General features: G+C 43.0%; 1 protein-coding gene across 8 annotated transcripts in view; it reads left to right on the top strand.

The window, feature by feature from the left end:
- Window positions 1-296: 296 nt before the first annotated feature.
- mtrf1 (mitochondrial translational release factor 1) overlaps window positions 297-19,341 on the top strand; it is a 36,149-nt gene continuing 17,104 nt past the window's right edge. The window contains exons 1-6 of one of the 8 annotated variants that reach the window (XM_072584701.1): window positions 443-467; window positions 2,042-2,105; window positions 3,461-3,926; window positions 6,431-6,522; window positions 13,452-13,533; window positions 15,576-15,683. In XM_072584701.1, coding sequence (XP_072440802.1) covers window positions 3,506-3,926; window positions 6,431-6,522; window positions 13,452-13,533; window positions 15,576-15,683 — 703 coding nt within the window. In that variant the 5' untranslated portion in view covers window positions 443-467; window positions 2,042-2,105; window positions 3,461-3,505. The other 7 variants (XM_072584702.1, XM_072584706.1, XM_072584705.1 and 4 more) reach the window with 7 other exon arrangements.

The following is a 19,341-nucleotide window of genomic DNA, read 5'->3' as shown; positions in this document are numbered from 1 at the left end:
TTGGTGTAGGTTTAATCAAGGTTTTCAAAATGGAATTAGATTATTATCCAGTAATAAGCAGAGTGTGGAGTTATAAGTAGTATATTGCTGATTCACTGAACTGGTGATTGATGGGTGTAGATCGCATTCCACTTGAACAACACCCCAAGTTGAACAACACCCCATAGCCCTGCTCTCTCCAGGATCTCATTGACCTTGGCACTGCAGCCTCTTTGGGACTGCCATTTCTGAAAGGAGCTGGTCTGGGCTGAGGTTCCGGAAGTAGACTCCCGTCGCACAGTCTGCCGGGATATGTAGTTTCTGAGAACATTTCCCAGAGTGCTCCGGGCTTCACGAGCTGTGCGCATACTCCTGAGGTAAGGAGCGTGGAGGGGGGGGGACAGGGGTATCAGGGGAGGGGCAGAGGGAGAGGGAGAGGGAGAGGGATGGGGTCTCGGTGACTGATGGCCGGGGGACCTATTGTCAAGGTATTGACAGGGTGTCGGGTTTGAGTGTGTGCTGTATACAGTATTTGTTGACGCAGATTCTCATTGTGAACACAAACAGTCACTATGATGAACTGCTGGTCCTTCTGTTCCCCACCTTCCCCCTAAAGTTACCCCCTGATGTTCCTTATCTCCTTCCCCCTGATGTTCCTTATCTCCTTCCCCCTGATGTTCCTTATCTCCTTCCCCCTAAAGTTACCCTCTGATGTTCCTTATCTCCTTTCCCCCTGATGTTCCTTATCTCCTTCCCCCTAAAGTTACCCCCTGATGTTCCTTATCTCCTTCCCCCTGATGTTCCTTATCTCCTTCCCCCTAAAGTTACCCCCTGATGTTCCTTATCTCCTTCCCCCTGATGTTCCTTATCTCCTTCCCCCTAAAGTTACCCTCTGATGTTCCTTATCTCCTTCCCCCTGATGTTCCTTATCTCCTTCCCCCTAAAGTTACCCCCTGATGTTCCTTATCTCCTTCCCCCTGATGTTCCTTATCTCCTTCCCCCTGATGTTCCTTATCTCCTTCCCCCTAAAGTTACCCTCTGATGTTCCTTATCTCCTTCCCCCTAAAGTTACCCCCTGATGTTCCTTATCTCCTTCCCCCTGATGTTCCTTATCTCCTTCCCCCTAAAGTTACCCCCTGATGTTCCTTATCTCCTTCCCCCTGATGTTCCTTATCTCCTTCCCCCTAAAGTTACCCCCTGATGTTCCTTATCTCCTTCCCCCTGATGTTCCTTATCTCCTTCCCCCTAAAGTTTCCCCCTGATGTTCCTTATCTCCTTCCCCCTGATGTTCCTTATCTCCTTCCCCCTAAAGTTACCCCCTGATGTTCCTTATCTCCTTCCCCCTGATGTTCCTTATCTCCTTCCCCCTAAAGTTACCCCCTGATGTTCCTTATCTCCTTCCCCCTAAAGTTACCCCCTGATGTTCCTATCCTTCCTTCCCCCTAAAGTTACCCTCTGATGTTCCTTCCCCCTAAAGTTACCCTCTGATGTTCCTATCCTTCCTTCCCCCTAAAGTTACCCTGAAATTCTGACCTTCCTTCCCCCTAAAGTTACCCCCAGTATTCCCTCTCTTTCACCATACAATTACTTCCTTGGGATATGCACTGAACATGTAATAAAATCCATGGCTAAATTCAACTTTTGCTCTCCCTCTCTATTATCTCTCATTAGGAAAACAACATTGGGAGTGTCAATCTGTAGTTGACTAATTGCACATATAACGCCCTAAAAGCTCCTCATCTTGCTTTCATGTCAGTTAAAATCCAACACACTTGGTTAAGGTAAAAACTGTTCATTTCTTAATACATCTCGAGAACTCATTTTAAAGGTAGATCTTTCGGAATGGTCTTTAGGATACTTTTATGGACCATTAGTGGCCCTCCTTAAACTGCAGGAATTATCAGGACCTCCACAAAACTACATGTTATAGCAATTCCCAGAGTCAATGTGACACAACACCTACAAAATTTTGTACATTGTATAATATAATGGGTCACAAAGCAGTTAAGAGATGTTAATAGTCAGGATAAAAAATTAACATGTTTTTCTTGTAAATTCCCAGTCTGGTTTCAATTCATTATTTCTGTTCAGTTATGGTCAGATGAATAACGAAGGACTTACTGAAGGTCAGTAACGTTATGATTGAAATAATAGTTGTGCTGCATTTCAGTATTTTAAAAAAACACTTTCAATACTGGTATAATCCAGGTAGTTGACAGAGTTTATTAGCAGAAAGGGATGTATCGATTTATACAGAAAAATCTTCAGTACATTAAAATGTATAGCCTTGTGTGCATTTTCACCTGCCTTATGCGTGGTACATTTTTGTTAAACATACTTGCCTTGATTATTGAAAAGAAAAATAATTTTTTTGTCTCCTTGCTAAGGAAGGATATACTCACCATTAAAGAATAGCAATAGAAGTTCACAAAATATATCTCTTCCACGTTAAGAATGCCCAATGAGGAAGTTTTAAAGAGAGTGGACCTGTATTTTCTGGAGTTTAGAAGAATGAGGAATTATCTAGTTGAAGAGTACAAAATGTTTGTAGGACTCAACAGGGTAAAGGCACAAAGGATGCTTCCCCACCTTTGTGGTCTAGAACCAGACATATCGTCTCACAATAAGGCACAGGTCATTTTGGACTGAGGTGAGGAATTTCTTCATCCAGAGGAAGGTGAATCTTGGGAATTTGTGGAGGTTCATTCGTTGAATATACTCAAAACTGAGATCAGTAGATATTAAGGGATATGGGGAAAAAGTTGAGGCGGGTCAGCCATGATCTGTTTGAATGGTGGAACAAACTCAAGGGAGCAAATGGCCAAACTATATTTATCTGGTCCCATGTCGATAGTTACTGTGTGAAACACTTTCATTAGTGACTGCATTAAAGATCATAAGACAGTGGAGAAAAGAACAATAATTCTCCACTTAAGTGCTAACTTTTCGGGACTTGCACATTTGATACAGAGGTGGGCAGGGGTTCCTTCTCTCAGATGATGGTGAATCTGTGGATTTCTTTACCACAGAGGGCTGTTAAAGTTGACTCATTAAGTACATTTAAAGCTGAGAGATTTTTAATCAGTAAAGGAATCAAGGGAAATGACAGGAAAGTGAAGCTGAGGATTATCAAGTCAGCCGTGATCTCATTGAATGGCAGAGCAGACTTAATGGGCGAAAGGCCTATTTTTACTCCAATCCCTTAAGATTTTTATAACTGTCCCTTCTGGTTACTGATATTCTGGAAATGGAAACTGTTTCTTCTTGCATATCAACCCCCTTCCTTATTGTGAACAATGAGGTTAAATCTACCATTAACCTTCACTTTGCAAGGCGATCAATCCAGCTTCTCTTGACCATTTTGCTGATGAACCTCCACCCCAACTGTGAGGTTTTTCAAAATGTTGCATGCCGAGTATATGTCAATACGCTGATTGTGTTCAGCCCGCAACTAATCTGCTATCTCTCCTGACTCTCTCAGATGACCATACCCTCCTCTTCCTGAGCTTGACAGATTGTTCAGATTATGGAACATGGACTCAGTTGGTTCATCAGCAACTCCCTCCGGAGGCAGGGTCACCTTGGGAGGACCTGCCGACGCGTTTGCCGGCTGACACAAAACGTAACAACGCGTGGACGGACCGCCAGATTTTGGTGGTGGCATCTCCCCAGAAATGTGCCAAGCACCATTTACAAGCACCAGTCAGAGAGGCACCATCATAATGACTTCAGTGAACTACTTCAGCTGGAAGCTGTGAGGAAGTACATTGATGGTCTGAAAGATGAATACAAAGAAATCAAGAACGGATTGAATTGCATCCAGCCACGTGAGGAAGATGGAAAGTTATTAAGTAGACGCCACGTCAACCTGGCTCCACTTGCTTCACTTTTGGAAGACCTGCAGTCGTTAGAAAAAGATTTGTTCGAGTTGGAATCAATGTACAATAGTAATCAGAGTTCTACTTTTATATTTGGCATTGATATTGTTTTGTCGATCTTCGGCATTTTTTTTGTGTTGCTTTTAATGACCTCCAAGTGTGGGCTATTTTAAACCAACCTGTGGGAGAGTCTAACATGAGGTGCCACTGATAAATTCGATAGGGAATTAAAGAGGAAGTTGGAAGTACACGAGAATGTGGAACTCGCTCCTATGTTAAGGTGAATGGCAGAAATGCACCTAAGAAGAAATTAAATGAGGGATAAAAGCACAAAGAGATATGTAGATAGATTGAGAGGAGGTTTGTGTGTAGCAGTTGCATGGAGCAGTTAGGCTAAATAGCCTGATTCTGTGCTAATTCTTCCTCTAAACTCATTGGATTGTAGCAACACGACTATGTTGAGCAAGCAACTTGTTTTGAGAATAAAAGATCTCCCCTTAAAGACGGGGATGAGGAGAAATGTATTCTCTGTGGATTGTTCGAATATGGAATTCGCTTCTGCAGAAGGTAAGAGTCTGGGTCTTTGTTCAAGGCTGAAGGAGGTAGATTTTTATCAGATAAGGGAGTCAAAGATTATGGGGGTCAGACAGGAAAGTGGAGCTCAGATCACGACCAGATCAGTAATAATTTTAATGAAAGGCAGAATAGACGGAAATGGTCTACTCCTGCTCTTATGTCTGATGTTCCAGTGTCTTCCTGATGTTACCAGAGCTCTTCATGTGGAGTGAAGCACATAGAAAAGCTCATATAACACTGATATGCCTTCCATCTACAAAATTGGTTTGTTAAATCCTCTCTGATAACTGCTGGTTCAAACAGCCCAAAGTAACTCTGCTCAGCAACAGACAGATGAGATAGCACAGTTGAGGTGAATGCAGTAGTTATCTGCTGATTGAACCCAATGTCTGCATTAAGCCTTTCTTTTCTGGCAAAGAATTTTATTTGATAATGTGTTTGATACCTCAACAATATGGTACAGCCTCCCTTAAGAAGTTGTGCAAGTGTGGCATTTAATTTTCAACTGGCTTCAGATTCCAGAATGTGATTTCTGCTTATGAAGTACTCCATATTTCTGTATCCCTGTGCCCATGGCCCATCGTCAATACCAGACCCACCAGCCATCAGGTACTCCCTTCCTGAAACTCTTGTCCTTATTACCCTTTGCTGTCTTTCCCAACATCCTCCTGACCAATCTTTTATCTAACCTTGCCTTTGTACATCTACCTACCATTCCAATTCCTGCTGCACGCCCATATCTCCTCAGGGAATTGCAAAGACCTTTTTATTTTGCTTTGATTGACCAGTTCAGACACAGTATGAAAGGTGGAGTTTGAACCCAGACCTTCAGGCCTAGTGGTTTGAACACTACCACCATCCCACAAGACTCTTGGGTCCTCTCTTATTGAGGAGTCTGTATAATTACAAATTGTTGCAGATTAATTGCTAGTGCATGAAAGTCAAAATATTCAACAAGAGAAGGCTGACCTCGAGACTTCATAGAGCGATCTATAAAACCATGAAAGGGTTTGATTGAATAGATAATTTACTGCAGAGACCAACTCGAGGTGCCATAAATATGAGATTGTCACAAAGTATTCCATTAGGGAAATCAAGAGAAATGTCTTTATCTGGATAGTGTTGAGAATGTGGAACTCGATAACACAAAATAATTGAGGCCAGTATTATAGATGTTCTAATCTAGGTCCTTTTTTTTTAATATAGAATAAAGATAAAATTGGTATAGAAGGCAGTGCAGCAGTGGTTCATCAGACTAATTCTGGATGGTGGGATTGTCCTTTGCAGAGACAGAGAGACTGCACTGCCCAATTCTGTATTGGAATTCTCTACCCCAAAGGGTTGTGGAAACTCAAATCATTGAGCTGGTTCAAGTCAGAGATCAATGCTACCTAGATACCAGTGCTATCAAGACATAAGCAGATAGCATGAGAAAATGGTGGAGGTAGATGATCAACCATAACTTAGAGTGGCAGAGCAGGCTTGTGGGACTGAGGCTTACCTCAGCTCCAGTGTTTGTATGAAAGGAATAAAGGGATATGAGATGAAGTGAGGTGGGAGGAAGTTAGTTCTGGAGTTCTGTGTGCAGTTCTGGTCACCACATTCTAGGAAGGATGTGATTGCATTAGAGAAGGAATGGAGGAGATTCACCAGAATGCTATCTGGGCTGGAGGGCCTGAGCTATGAGGAAAGGTTAAACACTAAGCTAACCTGTGGTCTGAATAGTTGGGTTCTGTGCTCTAAACTTCTGCTTAAGAGCTGAGAATGGTGACGATATGAGTGAGTCAAGCAGAAGTGAGTGAGATTGAAACATTGTGGGTAGATACTGAGCACTTCATGTTTGATATAGCCCTACAAATTTGTGGACTAGTTAAAACTGCTATATTCTGGCTATTGGACAATTTAAATAATCTGAAACTAAACAAAAAAGCCTTTGAATTTCTTGGGTAGTTTTGAACTGTTTATTTATTACTAAGTTTTAACCAACTTGCTTTCAGATCTGGAGGCCCGAGATGACCAGGAGTTGATACCATTGGTCCTTGAAGAACGCCAGCAGCTGAACAAAAAGTTGACGGTTTTACAGGGAAATGTGAGTGTAAATGGGCATCCAGGAAATTCTTTAAAAAGTGGTATGGTTCATTTGTTGGATAGCTTGTCCAACTTCCACTATTGAAGCAGCAGAAGTTTTCTTTAACTAAGTGGATTCAAACACTTAGACCCCAGAGGAAGCCAGTTGGGCCCATTGTATCTGTGTTGGTTAAAGATCTGATCACGGGAATCCCATTTTTCAGCTCTTGGCCTGTAGCTCTGGAGACTATGGCAATACAAGTTAACATCTAAATACTGTTTAAATGTTAGGAGAGTTTCAGATTAAAACACCCTTACAGGCAGAGTTCTCTTTAACTCTCAGCATAGCCTTCTGCATTTTACTTTAAATCTATGCATCCTGTTTATTGACCCCTCAACTAATGATTAGCTTAGATTAGATTCCCTACAGTGTGGAAACAGGCCCTTCGGCCCTCCGAAGAGTAACCCACCCAAACCCATTTCTCTCTGACTAATGCGCTTAACACTATAGGCAATTTAGAAAGGCCAATTCACCTGACCTGCACATCTTTGGACTGTGGGAGGCAACCAGAGCACCTGGAGGAAACCCACGCAGACACGGGGAGAATGTGCAAACTCCACACAGACAGTCGCCTGAGGCTGGAATCGAACCTGGGTCCCTGGTGCTGTGAGGCAGCATTGCTAACCACTGAGTCACCATGATCGATAAAAGTGTCCTCCTATTCACCCTATCTATGCTCTTCATACACCTATATGCCTCAATCAAGACCCCTCCAAATTAGATTACTTACAGTGTGGAAACAGGCCTTTCGGCCCAACAAGTCCACACCGACCTGCTGAAGCGCAACCCACCCAGACCCATTCCCCTACATTTACCCCTTCGCCTAACACTACGGGCAATTTAGCATGGCCAGTTCACCTTACCTGCACATTTTTGGATTGTGGGAGGAAACCCACGCAGACACAGGGAGAATGTGCAAACTCCACACAGAGTCGCCTGAGGCAGGAATTGAACCCAAGTCTCTCGCGCTGTGAGGCAACAGTGCTAACCACTGTGCCACCGTGCCGCCCAAATCTTCACTGCTCCAAGGAAAACAACCCGAGCCTATCCAATCTTTCCTCATAACTCAGGCCCTGCAGCCCAGGTACCATACTGGTGAATCTCCTCCATTCCTTCTCAAATGCAATCACATCCTTCCTGAAATATGGTGACCAGAACTGCACACAGAATTCCAGAACTAACCAACATTTTATACAGTTCCGGCATAACTTCCTGGCTCGTTTATTCTATGCCTCAGCTAATTAAAAAAAAGTATATTATATGCCTTCTTAACCACCTGATACTTTCTGTGGATATGCATCCGAGGTCCCTCTGATCTTCAGTACTTTCTAGAGTCCTATCATTCACAGTATAATCACTTGCCTTGTTAGCCTGCCCAAGTGCATTACTTCACACTTTTCTGAGTTGAATTTGATTTGTCACATCTCTGTCCACCTGACAATTTGCTGATATCATCATGCAGATTACAGTGGGTGGCACGGTGACTCAGTGGTTACCACTGCTGTCTCACAGCGGCAGGGACTGGGTTCGATTCCAGACTCCAGCAACTGTCTGTGTGGAGTTTGCACATTCTCCCCGTATCTGTGTGGGATTCCTCCGGGTGCTCCAGTTTCCTCCCATAGTCCAAAGATGTGCAGGTTAGATGTATTGGCCATAACAAACTCCAACCGCCCCCCCCCCCCCCCACCCAATAGTGTCCAGGGATGTGCAGGCTGGGTGGATTTCGTCGTGGTGATTGTGGGATTAGGGGATAGGGTGGAGTTTGGATCTGGATGGGATGCTGTTCAGATGTTCAGTGAAGACTCAATGGATCAAATGGCTTCTTTCCACACTGTATGGATTCCATGATTCAATACTGTGCGAATACAATCATTCCCCCTCACTGTTTACCACAATGCTGACTTTCCTGTCATCTGCAAACTTATTAATCATATTCTGTACATTTAAATCCAAGTCATTAATGTACGCCATAAACAGCAAGGAACCCCTGCAGAACTGTGAGAAACAGACCCAGTCACAGTTATATCCCTCTGTTATCACTCTCTGTTTCCCGGATACAAACTAATTTTGGATCCAATGTGCCACTTTGTCTTGGATTCCATTGGATTCTTACTTGCTTGACCAGTCTTTGAGAGACCTTATTTAAAGCCTTGCTACTGTTGATGCAGACCACAGCAAATGCATCAACTCTCCTGATTACCTCACTCAAATTTATGTGTTGAACAAATCCATGCTGACTATGCCTCAATAATCCATGTCCCTGTAAGTGTAGATATAAATATTGGGAAGATTGAAATGACCCTGTCGGACTGGAGGCCTGTGACTAGTGGAGTGCTACTTGTTATCTATATCAATGATTTGGATGAAAATGTACAAGGCATGTTTAGTCAGTTTGCAGATTACACTAAAATAGGCGGTATCGTGGACAGTGAGGTAGGTTATTCACAGTGTTCCACAGGGCTCTGTCCTTGGGCCTCTACTGTTTGTAATTTTTATTAATGACTTGGATGAGGGGATTGAAGGATGGGTCAGCAAGTTTGCAGACGACACAAGGTTGGAGGTGTCGTTGACAGTATAGAGGACTGTTGTAGGCTGCAGCGGGATATTGACAGGATGCAGAGATGGGCTGAGAGGTGGCAGATGGAGTTTAACCTGGATAAATGCAAGCTGATGCATTTTGGAAGGTTGAACTTGAAAGCTGAGTACAGGATTAAAGACAGAGTTCTTGGTAGTGTTGAGGAACAGTGGGATCTTGGTGTGCAGGTACATAGATCCCTTAAATTTGCCACCCAAGTGGACAGGGTTGTTAAGAAAGCATATGGTGTTTTGGCTTTCATTAACAGGGGGATTGAGTTTAAGAGTCGTGAGATCTTGTTGCAGCTCTATAAAACTTTGGTTAGACAGCACTTGGAATACTGTGTCCAGTTCTGGTTGCCCTATTATAGGAAAGATGTGGATGCTTTGGAGAGGAGGTTTACCAGGATGCTGCCTGGAATGAGGGCTTTTCTTACGAAGAGAGGTTGACTGAGCTCAGACTTTTTTCATTGGAAAAAAGAAGGGAGGGGACCTAATTGAGGTGTACAAGATAATGAGAGGCATAGATAGAGTCGATAGCCAGAGACTTTTTCCCAGGGCAGGAATGGCTAACACTAGGGGTCATAGTTTTAAGCTGTTTGGCGGAAAGTATAGAGGGGATGTCAGAGGTGGGTTCTTTACGCAGAGAGTTGTGAGAGCTTGGAATGCATTGCCAGCAGCAGTTGTGGAAGCAAGGTCATTGGGGATATTTAAGAGACTACTGGACGTGCATATGGTCACAGAAATTTGAGGGTTCGTACATTAGGTTTACCTTACATGAGGGGCAATGGTCGGCACAACGTCGTGGGCTGAAGGGCCTGTTCTGTGCTGTACTGTTCTATGTTATCAGAAATTGCAGCAGGATCTTGATCAACTGGAGGATTGGGCCGAGAAATGGCAAATGGAGTTTAATATAGATAAGTGTGAGATCTTGCATTTTGGAAAGTCCAATCAAGGTAGGAGTTTCAGGGTGAATGGAAGGGTGTTAAGGGGTGCGCTGGAACAGAGGGACCTTGGAGTTCAGGTGCATGGTTATCTGAAAGTGGAGTCACAGGCAGACAGGGCAGTGAAGAAGGCTTTTGGCACTGGCCTTCATCAGTCAGGGCATTGAGTATAGAAGTTGGGAAATGCAAAGTTCAAAATCACACAACACCAAGTTATAGTCGAACAGGTTTAATTGGAAGCAGTAGCTTTCGGAGTGCTGCTCCTTCATCAGGTGGTTGGGAAGTTCTGTTGCTGTTGTACAGGACATTGGTGAGGCTGCACTTGGACTATTGAGTTTAGTTCTGGTCACCTTGCTATAGGAAAGATGTTATTAAACTTGAAAGAATGCAGAAGAAATTTACAAGGATGCTGCCAGGACTCAAGGTTCTGAGTTATAGGGAACAGTTCGGACAAGCTAGAACTGTTTTCTTCAGAGCGTAGGGGACTCTGGTGAGGGGAGCGGAATCTTCTAGAAATGTATAAGATCATGAGAGGCATGGATAGGGTGAATGCGCTCAGTCTTTTTTGCAGGGTTGAGGTATCGAGGACTAGAGGGCATCAGTTTAAGGTTAGAGGGGAAAGAATAAAAAGGAACCCAAGGGGCAAACTTTTTATACAGAGGGTAGTACACATATGGAATGAGCTGCCAGCTGAAGTGATTGAGGGGGGTTCATTAACAACATTTAAGAGACATTTGGACAAATACATGGATAGGAAAGGTTTAGAAGGATATGGGCCATGTGCAGGGAAATGGGATTAGCGTGGATAGACATTTTGATCGGCATGGACCAGTATTGGCCAAAGGGCCTGTCTCTGTGCTGTAGGCCTCTATGACGGTGTCCATTTGTTCTTACAGACTATATTCTCTAGCCATTGACCCAACTTCTGTCACTTGCTTCTGAATAGGACACGATTTCATGTTTGGTCTAAAGATTATCTGGCAGTTCAAAAAGATATTTGCTAAGGTGCGATATAAAAGGTTACTGCACAGCACCATGTGATTTCTTTATTTATCTGTGGCATGTGGGCGTCGCTGACTAGGCCAGCATTTATTGCCCAGAGGACAGTTAAGGGTCAACCACATTACTGTGGGTTTGGAGTCACATGTAGGCCAGACGAGATGAGTACAACAGATTTCCTTCCCTAAAGAGATATGAATGAACCCGGTGGGTTTTTTATAATATTGACAGTGGTCACATGTTTGTTATTAGATCATATTCAGATTTCTCCACAAACCACGATAGGATTTGAATCTATGTCCTCAGGACGTTGGGCTGGGGTTCCGGATTGTTAATCCAGTGATATTACTGCTATGTCACTGCCTTCCCATGAATTGGGGAAATACGTTAGTGTGGATAGAGGATCAGCTTACACCAAACATCTTCCAAACTCTCAGCCAGTACCACCGAGAAGGACAAGGGCAGCTGGTGTGGGAGATCACCACTAGCAATATGTTCTTGCCCAAGCCCCACACCATCTTGAATTAGAACAATAACAATAATTCCTTAACTGTTGCTGAGTAAATATCCTGCAGTACCCTTCCAAACAGCACAGTGGGAGGACCCATACCAGGTGGACTGTAGCAGTTCAAGAAGACAGCTCAGTGCCAACTTACCCAGGGCAATAAAAAGTAAGCAGTAAATGCCTACCCAGTGATACCGTATCCTTAATGGATGAAGAAATTAAAAAGAAAAGTTGGGATGAATTTGTTGTTTACAGGTTGACAACTTGTGGTGTGCTGCAAAGATCGTTGCTCAGTCCTCAGCTATTCGTGACCTATATTGATGACTCGCTGAAGGGATAGACTACACTGTAGCTAAAGATGGCACAAAGATCAGAAAGCAAATGTTGTTGAGGGGAGCACAGGATGTCTTCAAGTGGATATAAATTGAGGCTAAGTGAGTGGGGTAAAATGTGGCAAATATAGTACATTGTGTGAGGTCCAATTTCTCAGGAAGAATAGAAAAGCAGAATATTATTTAAACAGAGAGAGATTGTAGGATGCTGTGGTGTGGAGAGATTTGGATGACCTTGTGCCTGACGTACATTATAAGTGCAGCAGGTTATTAGGAAGGCAAATTCAATGTTGGCTTTTATTGTAAAAGTTTAGAAGTAGGGAAGTCTTGTTACAACTGTATAGACATAAGTCAGACTGCACATGGAGTACTGTGGACAGCTCCTTATTTGAAGAGGGAAACTTGAATATTGGAAACAAATCAAAGAACATTTATGTAACTGATTGTTTGGATAAAGGGATTGTCTTATGCAATAAGGTTGAGATTAAACCTGTATCCATTGGAATTGAGAAGGAGAGGTGATCTTATTGAAACATTTATCTGCATTTGGCCTATATCCCTCTAAACCTTTTGTATTTATGTACGTGTCTAAATGTCTTTTAAATGTTGTAACTGTACCTGAAACTACCACTTCCTCTGGCAGTTCATTCCACTTACAAGCCACCCTCTGTGTGAAAAAGTAGCCCCTCAAGTCCCTTTTAAATATTTCCCCTCTCACCACAAACCTATGCCATCAAGTTTTGGACTCCTGTAGCCTGGGCAAATGATTTTGGCCATTCACCTTGTCAATGCCCCTCGTGATTTTTTAAACTTGTATAAGGTCACCCCTCAAATGCCTACACTCTGGTGAAAAAAGTCCCAGCTTATCCAGCCTCTCCTTAAAACTCAAACCCTCCAGTCCTGGTAACATCCTTGTAAATCTTTTCTGCACCTCCTCCAATTTAATAATATCCTTCCTATAGCAGGGTGACCAGAACTGTGCACAGTCCTCTAAAATGGTCTCACCAATGTCCTGTACAACTGCAAAATAATGTCTCAACTCCAATACTCAATTGTCATCAAAAGCACTCAATAAATATCTTCTAACATCATGACCCTGTTATTTCAGGAGTCATTAAAGTGATCAAAAGCATGGCTCTGTGTCCCTGACCCAACACCCTAATCTGAGGCCTGTACCTGACCCCTTCAGCCTCAAGCCTACACCCAGACACACACACGCACCCAGACACACACCTTCACCCCAAGCCTTGAGCCCAACTCTTGATTTCCCCCGGTCAAGTCCCGAAACCTCTTTCCCTCCAGTGTGTCTGTGCAGTCTATAGCAAGTTTGTGTGTAATTGTAGGATTGCTGATGTCTGCGTGTTACAGTGCGGTCTGTCGATCAGAGGCTGAGGTGGAAATGTAATGATGTAACTACAATTTTTAAAGAGCTTTTCTGAAAGCCCATCTTTCTGCAAATAAAATAAACAGCGTGTCAGTGATGTTTTAAGTGTGTTCATTCCTTTCAGCGAATTGCCTCCTTTCCTACAACTTTAGATCCTACGGATGCTGGTGCAAAAGGAGAAACATGATGAAAGCAACGTGATCCTTGAGGTGACGGCAGGAAGAACAACAGGAGGTGAGAATCCATGCAATTTACAATTGCCGTTAAATACCTCACTGCATGCAGTTCCCTCTGACTCCACATTCACATGTGGTCAGAGACCTGAGTAAGTACCACATGAGATGCTCCAGTCTCTGCTGTGCCAGCAGTTAAGGTACAGTCAATGGAGGCAGGTCCTCTGCCAGGAAATGTTGTCAGAGTTTGCTTTGACCACTCCTCCACTGACTGGTGTGCAGGGAACAGCAGACACTGGGGTTGGGCACGGTCACAGTGGCACATACAGTGCACAATGTTTCAGCATTAGCTGCTTAGTGTGATCTCCAAATAATATTCACCTAAGAGGGTGAATAGAGCCTGTGGAATCACCCAGTTGTGAATATTCATGCCTCTGGTCTAATATCTATCTTCAGTATTCCAGTCACTGGATCGGAGTGATTGAGCTATAGGGATAAGCTGAATAGGCTTTTTCCCCAGGAGCATCGGAGGCTGCGGGGTGACCTTATTGAGGTTTATAAACTCATGAGGGTCATGAATAGGGTGAACAGCCAAGGTCATTTACCTAGGGTGGGGGAGTCCAAAACTCGAGGGCATAGCTTTGAGATGAGAGGGGAAAGATTTAAAAGGACCGAAGGAGGAACTTTTCCGCTCAACGGTGGGTACGTCTGTGGAATGAGCTGCGAGAGGAAGTGGTGGAGGTGGTACAATTACAACATTTTAAAAGGCATCTGGATGGATACATGAATAGGAAGGGTTCAGAGGAATACAGGCCAAGTGCTGGCAAATGGGACCAGGTCAGATTGGGGTGTCTGGACAGCATGGATGAGTTGGATTGAAGGGTCTGTTTCCGTATAGACGGACTTTATTGACTCAGCTGTAATGTTCATTATAAGTATTCCAGACTTTGTTGTGGTGTTCAATGTGAAGATTTCAGTCACTGTCCATCTGTAAATATCCAGTGTCTACAATCCTGCATTATAGGTCCAGTCACTACAATATTATCCAGCTACGGAGAAACAGCAGGAGGCTAGAGGCCTTTTGAATTGCTTCTTAAGGCTTTAATATATTTAAACTTTTTCCCATTATTGTGAAGAGCTGGGAATATTTAAACCTGAGCAGAAGCAGTTTTTCTTCACGTCAGAGCCATATAACAGTTTGTGTCTTTGTGCTCATTTTTGAGGGACTAGTGGACATCTTTTCTCATGTGTTTTCAATTTGGATCCAAGGCAATAAGTGAGGCATAAATCAAGCTCCCCCTCCTTTACGGATAGAGTCCCACAGCTCCTTCTAACTCCTTCCTCCCCTGTGTTATAGGTGCTCCTAACACGTGGGTACTTGCACAATTAATAGCCACAGCCTGTTATTTCTTAGCCTTAGATAATGACATTAATAAACTTTATAAGGTGACCAGACATTAGTCCAGACAAAATCTAATGTGGCTGAACCGATAATTTGCAGAAAAACATTGCTGTGTTTGCAGTCTATGTCTATCTAAAGCACACAAATCTATTAATCATTTCACAGCTTTATCTAGATGGAACTTCAAGGAATTTTGTCTTTATTTGTCCATGTTTTACATGTCCTCTCACTGAGTTTATATTTCCATTCTGTGCTTTACTTTTTCCCACAATGTCATCTTATCTCTCACTTGCTCAATTTATAGACTCTGATAGTTTACTGTTCTCTGATACTATTCATCTCCTCATTTGCATTGAGCTGGACATTCTCCCCATGTCAGTGCATTGAGTTGCTGCTGAACTATCACATAATTCTACCAAATCAAGAGGTTTTGGATTCTGTTCCTGCTCTGTGCTTCACTCATGTGGCAGCAATTGCAACATCCTCAAGCCCTGCATTCGAGATAAGGAAAATCACTGGAGGTTCCTAGACTTGATGTCTGTCCAGTGAGCTGTGCTGGAAAGTCCTAAATTTCTGATGGGACCACACTCTCTAGTAAACTGCTGTTGATTATCTTGGTTGTTCTCAGGTCAAAACTGGACCAATTCTGCTGAGTGTGGGCTGCTCACAAGTGGTGTTAACTCTTGATCTTATTTTTCCAGGTGACATTTGCCAGCAGTTTACAAGGGAGATTTTCGATATGTACAAACACTATGCAGGCTTCAAGGACTGGAACTTTGAAGTGCTGAACTACACTCCTTCAGACTATGGTAAAGTTTCTTCACTGTGTTTCAATTCTTGTCATAGAGTCATAGAGACGTACAGCGTGGAAACAGACCCTTCAGTCCACTTCGTCCATGCCGACCAGATATCCTGACCTAATCTAGTCCCATTTGCCAGCATTTGACCCATATGTTTCTAAATTCTTTCTGTTCAAATACCCATCCATGTGCCTTTTAAATGTTGCAATTGTACCAGCCTCCACCACTTCCTCTGGCAGGTCATTCCATACACACACCACCCTCTGCTTGAAAACATTGCCCCTTAGGTCTCTTTTATATCTTTCCCCTCTCACTCTAAACCTCCAGTAGTTCTTGACTCCCCCACGCAAAGGAAAAGACTTTGTCTGTTTACCCTATCCATGACCCTTATGATTTTATAAACTCTATAAGGTCATCCCTCAGCCTCTGACGCTGCAGGAAAAACAGCCCCAGCCTATTCAGCCTCTCCCTATAGCTCAAATCCTCCAACCCTGGCAACATCCTTGTAAATCCTTTCTGAACCCTTTCAAGTTTCATAATATCCTTCTGATAGGAAGGAGAGCAGAATTGAATGCAGTATTCCAAAAGTGGTCTAACAAATGTCCTGTACAACCACAACATGACCTCCCAACTCCTGTACTCCATGCTCTGTCCAATAAAGGAAAGCATACCAAACACATTCTTCACTATCCTATCTACCTGCAACTCAAATTGCAAAGAACTATGAACCTGCACTCTATGGTCACTTTGTACAGCAATGCTCCCTAGGACCTTACAATTAAGTGGATAAGTGCTGTTCTGATTTGCTTTCCCAAAATGCAGCACCTCACATTTATCTAAATTAAACTCCATGTGCCTCCCCTCAGCTCGTTGACCCACCTGATCAAGATTGCTTTGTACTCTAAGATAACCTTCCTCACTACACCTCCAATTTTGGTGTTATCTGCAAACTTACTAACCATACCTCCTATGTTCACATCCAAATCATTTATATATATGATGCAAAGTAGTGGACCTCACACTGATCATTGTGGCATTCACTAGTCACAGGCCTCTAGTCCGAAAAACAACCCTCCATCACCACCTTTGAGTCAGTTCTGTATCCAAATGGCTAGTTCTCCCTGTATTCCATGAGGTGTAACCTTGCTAACCAGTCTCCCATGGGGAGCCTTGTCGAATGCCTTACTGAAGTCTAAACAGATCACATCTGCTGCTCTGCCCTAATCTTCAAAAAACTCAATCAAGTTCGTGAGACATGATTTCCCACGCACAAAGCCATGTTGACTATCCTTAATCAGTCCTTGCCTTTCCAAATATATGTACATCCTGTCCCTCAGGATTCCCTGCAGCAACTTGTCCACCACCGACCTCAGGCTCACTGGTCTATAGATCCCTGGCTTGTCCTTACCACCCTTCTTAAATAGTGGCACCATGTTAGCCAACCTCCAGTCTTCCGGCACCTCACCTGTGACTATTGACACAAATACCTCAGTAAGTGGCCCAGCAATCACTTCCCTAGCTTTCCACAGAGTACCACAGGGTACACCTGATCAGGTCCTGGGGATTTATCCACTTTTATGTATTTCAAGACGTCCTCTGTAATATGGACATTTTTCCAGATGTCACCATCTATTTCCCCACATTCTAATCTTCCATGTCCTTCTCCACAGTAAACACTGATGCAAGGTATCTACCCCATCTCCTGCAGCCTTACTGATCTTTGAGGGGCCCTATTCTTTTGTCCTTAATATATTTGTAAAACCCTTTGGATTCTCCTTAATCCTATTTGCCACAGCTACCTCATATCCTCTTTTTGCCCTACAGATTTCCCTCTTCAGTATATTCCTATTGCCTTTATAATCTTGTAAGGATTCCCTCAATCTATCCTGTCTATACCTGACATATGCTTCCTCCTTTTTCTTAACCAAACCCTCAATTTCTTTAGTCATCCAGCATTCCCTATACCTACCAGCTTTCCTTCACCCTAACAGGAATGTACTTTCTCTGGATTCTTGTTATCTCATTTCTGAAGGCTTCACGTTTTCCAGCCGTCCCTTTACCTGCGATCATCTGCCTCCAATTAGCTTTTGAAAGTCCTTGCCCAATATCGTCAAAATTAGCCTTCCTCCAATTTAGAACTTCAACTTTTAGATCCTGTCTATCCTTTTTCATCACTATTTTAAAACAAATAGAATTATGAACGCTGGCCCCAAAGTGCTCCCTCACTGACACCTCAGTCACCTGCCCTGCCTTATTTCCCAAGAGTAGGTCAAGTTTTGCACCTTCTCTAGTAGGTACATCCACATACTGAATCAGAAAATTTTCTTGTACACACTTAAGAAATCCTTCTCCATCTAAACCCTTAACACTATGGCAGTCCCAGATTATGTTTGGAAAGTTACCATAACCACCCTATTATTGTTCCAGATAACTGAAATCTCCCGCTGACTATTAGAGGGGTCTATAATACAATTCCAATAAGGTGGTCATCCCTTCCTTATTTCTCAGTTTCACCCAAATCACTTCCCTGGATGTATTCCCAGGAATATCCTCCCTCAGTACAGCAGTAATGCTATCCCTTATCAAAAATGCCACTCCCCCTCCTCTCTGCCACCCCCATCCCCACTTTGTGGGGTCAAAGCTGCTAAGTCCTTGATCTTGGAGGTTTTTGCTTAAATGCAGAACACATGCCAAAGGATTATGCATAAAGGGGCAATATTCTCCAATATTCCCCGATGTTCCAGAAAGATCAATTGAACTACATTATCAAGAAGAAATAAGTTATGAAAAGGATTGGGAGAAAACTTTGGCACCAGAGAGAAGAGAAAAAAGATGAGGTAAGACGAAATACAGACAGATGTAATCCAGGTTTACATGCATTAAATATGACAAAGGAGGTTGATGAGCTATCGGCTCAAATAACCGTGTGTAGTTATGATGGTCTCGCATTAACAAGAATCTGGCTGAGAAAATAGGATGATAATTATTCTTAAATACAAAGTGTTCAGGGAAGGTTGAGAAGGAAAAAATGCAGCAGGAATGGCATTATTAATTAAAGAGAATGTGACTACTAAAGAGAGAGAATGCCGTAGGATGTTGGAAATCCAAGGCTTAAAAGGGAAGATGGATACAGAATTTGCCAAGTGGCAGGAAACAAGGAGTGGTGAATGGTTGCTTTTGGGGCTGGAGGAAACTTTACAGTCAGCCTTCCTAGGGGTTGTTATATAGAGTCGTACAGCACAGAAACAAACCCTTCGGTCCAACCAATCCTAAACTCAACTAGCCTGCTCCTAACCCATATCTCTCCAAACTTTACCTTTTCATGTATTTATCCAAATGTCTTTTAAAATTTTTAATTGTACCCGCGTCCACCACTTCCTCAGGAAGTTCATTCCACATGCGAACAACCCGCTGTATAAAAGTGTCTCATGAGTAGATTAAATCTCTCTCCTCTCACCTTAAAAGTATGCCCCTCCCCCACAGTCTTGAAATTCCTGTCTGTAAAGCATTTGTCGCTTACGTCATTTCTAAATCTCTCTCCTCTCAACTTAAAAATATGACCCCTTGTCTTGAAATCCCTCATTCTAAGGAAAAGACACCTACCATTAACTCTATTTATATCTCTCATAATTTTATTTTTCTTTCACACACACTAATGACTTGGGTG

The sequence above is a fragment of the Chiloscyllium punctatum genome, chromosome 15 (assembly GCF_047496795.1).
Source record: "Chiloscyllium punctatum isolate Juve2018m chromosome 15, sChiPun1.3, whole genome shotgun sequence".
NCBI classification, from domain to species: domain Eukaryota; kingdom Metazoa; phylum Chordata; class Chondrichthyes; order Orectolobiformes; family Hemiscylliidae; genus Chiloscyllium; species Chiloscyllium punctatum.
The sequence above is the reverse complement of the archived record's forward strand: the minus strand, read 5'-3'. Positions and strand labels throughout refer to the sequence as shown.